This window comes from Aegilops tauschii, chromosome 5 (assembly GCF_002575655.3).
Source record: "Aegilops tauschii subsp. strangulata cultivar AL8/78 chromosome 5, Aet v6.0, whole genome shotgun sequence".
Taxonomy (NCBI): Eukaryota; Viridiplantae; Streptophyta; class Magnoliopsida; order Poales; family Poaceae; genus Aegilops; species Aegilops tauschii.
In genome coordinates, this window is record NC_053039.3 from 446,412,068 (window position 1) to 446,416,758 (window position 4,691).

Consider the following 4,691-nt stretch of genomic DNA (forward strand, 5'->3'; position numbering starts at 1 on the left):
CACGCATACAAGTGCGCATACATTTAGAGAAATATCAGACACATCATCACATACATAATATAACCAGAGACTTGGAGAATTCAGATAACATTGAAGAACTTAACTTTGAACTATTTCAAGACGCAGAATCAAGAATTCTGCTCCACCTAGCCCTTGTGACTTGGTAGCGATGGAAGGTTGCACTATCTCTAGCCCACCAAATGATCAATTCATCGGTGATGATTGTTCCATCTGGGAACACCTCCTTGAACTGCATCACGTCAGTTGCGGCCTGCCATAATCGTTGCAGCCAGCCTCTGGCGTTGCTCGCGTGCCAGAGCCCTACAACCCCTCCTTTCTGCTCTTGCGGCCCTTCTTGCCGCTCTAGAACTCTCTTCCTGGGCGTCGACAACCTCTCCTATGCTTGGATCCATCTTTGTGGCTAGGGTAGGGTTGTAGTGATGCTGGCGGCTAGGGTTTTAATGGTACGGGAAAGGACAGGTTAGGGTCTTTTTATAGACACCTACGCAGGCTTGTGGACTGTGGTCCAATATGAGAGCCCAGTCTGAGGCCCATTTCCACAGTTATGTGAACAAAACGCTTTCAAACAAATGCACAAAGTGCACAACAGTTTCAGAAAGTGCACGACAGGTTCAGATAGTGCACGACAGGTTCAGATAGTGCACAACAAGTTCAGAAAATTGCACGACAGGTTTAGAAAAGTGCACGACAGGTTCAGAAAGGTGCACAACAAATTCATAAAGTGCTAAACAAATTCAGAAAGTGCACATAAAACCTCCCAATTTTGAGCTGACAGGTTTCAGTTGTTACCACTGCAGTAGAAGTAGCCTGCCAATTTTGAGCTTGGGGTCCTCTTCCTCTTGGTCCCAACTTAAGTATCTGAAGTGGTTGCAGCTCTTGGTGTAGTGAATCCATGAGTCCTCCCTCCACCTGCAGTCCTACCTCTTTTAGTTCTTGGTGTAGGGCCTGGTGCAGAAGTAGAAGGACCTGGTTGAGATGTAGCAGGCCTACATGAAGCTTGTGCTCCTCTTCTACCTCTTGTAATAGGGACTGATGTGGTTCTTGCAGCAGGTATATCAGAGTAAACTGCCATGTTTTCCTGCATGTCAAACATAACTTTTATTTCTAAAAGTGTACTCATTCAGAAATGTCTGAGATTTTTTCCAAGCTTGATAGTTACCTGGTATTTGTTTTTCCTCAACTGAAGACTAGGCTTCAGAGTCTTGTTGCATATTGTATACCTGTGTCCTTCCAAACCACAGTTTCCACATGTGATAGTGCCCATCCTACTTGTGTCTCTTGGAGCTGGAACCTCAAACTCTCCCTTCCTCCTTGCTGTCTGCTTTTTGCCTGCCTTTTCTTTAAACACAGGAGGATGAATGTCTTGAGTGTTTGTATCAGGCCAGCAATCTGGACCAGGGACATGGTAAATAATTGCTTTGTATGTCTCCATGTACAATGGCTTCTTGAAGAATTCAGACACATAGTCCTCAGGATGCAGCTTTTGCTTGGTCATTGCAGATATGCCATGACTGCAAGGTACACCTGTCATGTTCCATCTCTTGCAGTCACATGTGCAGGTTGCTATGTCCACACAATATTGCTTTTCTTTGCTTGTTACTTGCCAAATTGTTTCACCAGCTCTGTCTGCCTGGCAGTACTTGGCATATTTTTTATTCTCCTCTAGAATCTCTGAGTAATTTGGTGTGATTGTCCACCTGCAAGTCTGTAACTTCTCCCTAGTCTGTTGCCTCTTGATCATCTGCTTTGTCCTGATCCCTTCAAACATTGTCCTTATTGGTTTGGATCTAACATCAAGTATCATCTTGTTGAAGACTTCACTAAGGTTGTTCACAACTAGATCTGTTTTGCAAGTATGGTCCATAGCATACCTAGCCCAAGCAGAGACTTCTATATTTTAAGCCATTTCCAAGCATCCTCACACTGTGCTTTCAGCTCTGCCATCCCTAATTCATGCCCATGTCTAGTATAAGAGTAGCTAGCCTTGTCAACACACTTCTTTAGTTCTTTGCTTCTGTAACCAGGTGATTGGAAGTCGGCATATATGTGCCTAAGACAGAATCTTTGAGGTGAATCAAGGAACACTTCATTTATTGCCTTAAGTAATCCCTGTAGATTCACAAAATAGATCTACATATGAACACACTCACATAATTCAGTGAATTACTATAGCAACTATGATCAATGATTTAGTTTCTAACCTTTTGCATCTCAGATATTATTGTGTATGTTCCAAATTTGTTGCCACTACCAATGCAGCATCTCAACTGAGTTAAAAACCAAGTCCAACTGTCTCCATCTTCCTTGTCAACCACACCAAAAGCTATAGGGTAGATGTTGTTGTTGCCATCCATTCCTGTGGCAGCAAGAATTTGTTGTCCAGTGGTTAACTTGGTGAAACATCCATCAAGCCCTGGATGGAGTCACACATTAGCTACAGAAGAAAATTGACACACAAATATGTACAACACAATCAGGAAATATTTACCTATAAATGGTCTACAACCATTAGGAAACCCTTCCTTTGAAGCTGCCAAACAGTAGAACATGTACTTGAATCTAGGAGTGGGTTCAGGGTTTTCTGGGTCAACAAATGTTGTTACAATACACCTGCTCCCAGGGTTTGTATCAAGAACAGCTTGAAGATAATCCCTCAGCCTCAAGTACTGCTGCTTGTGGTCACCCTGCACCACACCAACAGCCTTCCTCCTTGCCCTATAGGCAACACTTCTTGAAACATCAACTGAGAATTTAGTCTTAGTCTTCTTTATTAATGCATCCACAGGAGATTTAATGTCTTCTCTCAATGCTGGTTCTACTGATTTGGACAACCACTTTGTAGTAACCTTTGTTGTCTCTGCACATGCTCCACAAGTATGCAGCATATCACACTTCTTGATGTAGAAAGTTTTTTCATGAGCTATCTTAGATGCACTAATATGAAAATCACATCCATGGGCTCTCTCTGAGCACCAAACAATAATCCTATCAGGGGCATTTCTGTGATACTGGAAATTCCTCAGAGTCCTGATGTAAAAATCCCTAAGTGCATCTCTGAACTCATAAACAGTGGTGAAGCACAATCCCTTACAAAATTGTTCATGTGGATCTGGAAGCTTCTCATTGAACCATACCCTATCCTTTGACTTCTTCAACACTCTCCTCCTGCCACTTGCTAGCTTGAAAGCTCCTTCAGCCTTCCTTCTTCATCACTAATGCGAACATCATCAGGAAAACAAAATTCATCTGCTTCAGGAAACCAGTCTGGTTTTACCTCTTTCTGAACCTCTTGGTGGGATCTAATGGTTGGACCAGGGTTTCTGACTGGCTTAAGTTTCTCGACCACTGATGTATCTACTTCTCCAGCTTCTTCTTCAGAGGGGGAACCTGGATGTGATTGCACATTGTTGTCATCTGAACCTGACTGCACATCATCAGAAAGAAATTCAGACACATTAGTGTCACCTTCAAAATGGTTAAAGTCATCTTCCATCTGCAGACTACTTTTCTTAAGCTCATCCTTTCTGTCAATGACTGCATCCACCAACTTTGTGCAACTTTGTTGAGTGTTAATGCAATGTTCAGCAAAATAACTATCTCTATTTTCATCTGCATTACATGGCTCATCTGCTCTGACAACTCGTATGTTCACACTCGTCTCCTTCTCAAAGTGAATCAACATCTGCTGCACATCATGTTCAGAACCAAGATGCTCCATACCTTCTATTCCTTTCTCCTCATCGACAACATAGTACATATAATCATCAGCTGAGTAGCCCTCACTCCGAATGAGAGAAACCATAGTAAAAAATGATATGTCTGACTGGTAAATTCCTCTAACCACAGATTCTCTGGCTAAGAAATGGAACCAAATTTCCCACTTGGGGTCATCAAAACTACACCACAAATTGGAAAATTTATAATTAAATGGTCTGCACAATATTTAGTGTCTGACAGTTCAAATTTTCTATTTTCTGACATTTTGGATTCAGTCACAGCAAAACAAATTGTTAATGTTCCTAGCAGATTTCAATTCCTGTTGTGCTCAAACATGGTTCTAATGTAAATCTGACTATGCAACTATCCTATATATCGTGATTCCTAACAAAACAAATCATTTCAGAAAAACAATTACAGATCGGATAGCAGGACAAGGAAGCTTGCCATACCTCGCGCCGCCAGCAGGACAAGGAAGCTTGCGCCGGCCTCGAGCTGCGCCTCTTCTCTTCGACGCTGCTGCACGCCGCCTCAAAATCGTCTGGGACGGCTCAGGTTGAGGCTGGGATTGGTTTTCGAGGAGAAAGCTACTGCTGCCTAGCCAGTTATCAACCTCAACGAAGACGGCATCCCCGCCGCCCAGCACGTCAGGGGGCGCTCCTCCAAGCGATTCGGCGCCGGAGTTTGGATCCGCCGCCGCCATGAATGAAGACGGCTAGGTTCGTGAGCTCGCGGGGGGGGGGGGGGGGAGTGAGGTGGTGGGACGATGAGAGAGCCGGTCGGCCAGGTTAGTCCTGGTCCGACCGGGCCTGACCGACGCACGCGGCTAACGGGTGCCCGGCGAGCGCCGTTAGCCGTTAGCGCGGCCTCCGTCCTGACGGGTGGGCCGGATTTGTCAGAAAGACGTTTAAAACGCTTGAAACGGTCATCAACGCGATGTGGTAGTTTTTTGT

General features: G+C 44.2%; 1 protein-coding gene across 1 annotated transcript; it reads right to left on the reverse strand.

Moving 5' to 3' along the window:
• Positions 1-871: 871 nt before the first annotated feature.
• On the reverse strand, positions 872-2,906 carry LOC141022979 (uncharacterized). Its single transcript, XM_073499271.1, has 5 exons — positions 2,510-2,906; positions 2,223-2,377; positions 1,944-2,130; positions 1,181-1,863; positions 872-1,099 (listed from the first exon to the last, which is right to left on the reverse strand). The coding sequence occupies exons 1-5, from the start codon at positions 2,904-2,906 to the stop codon at positions 872-874; spliced, it is 1,650 nt and encodes a 549-aa protein (XP_073355372.1).
• Positions 2,907-4,691: the final 1,785 nt, after the last annotated feature.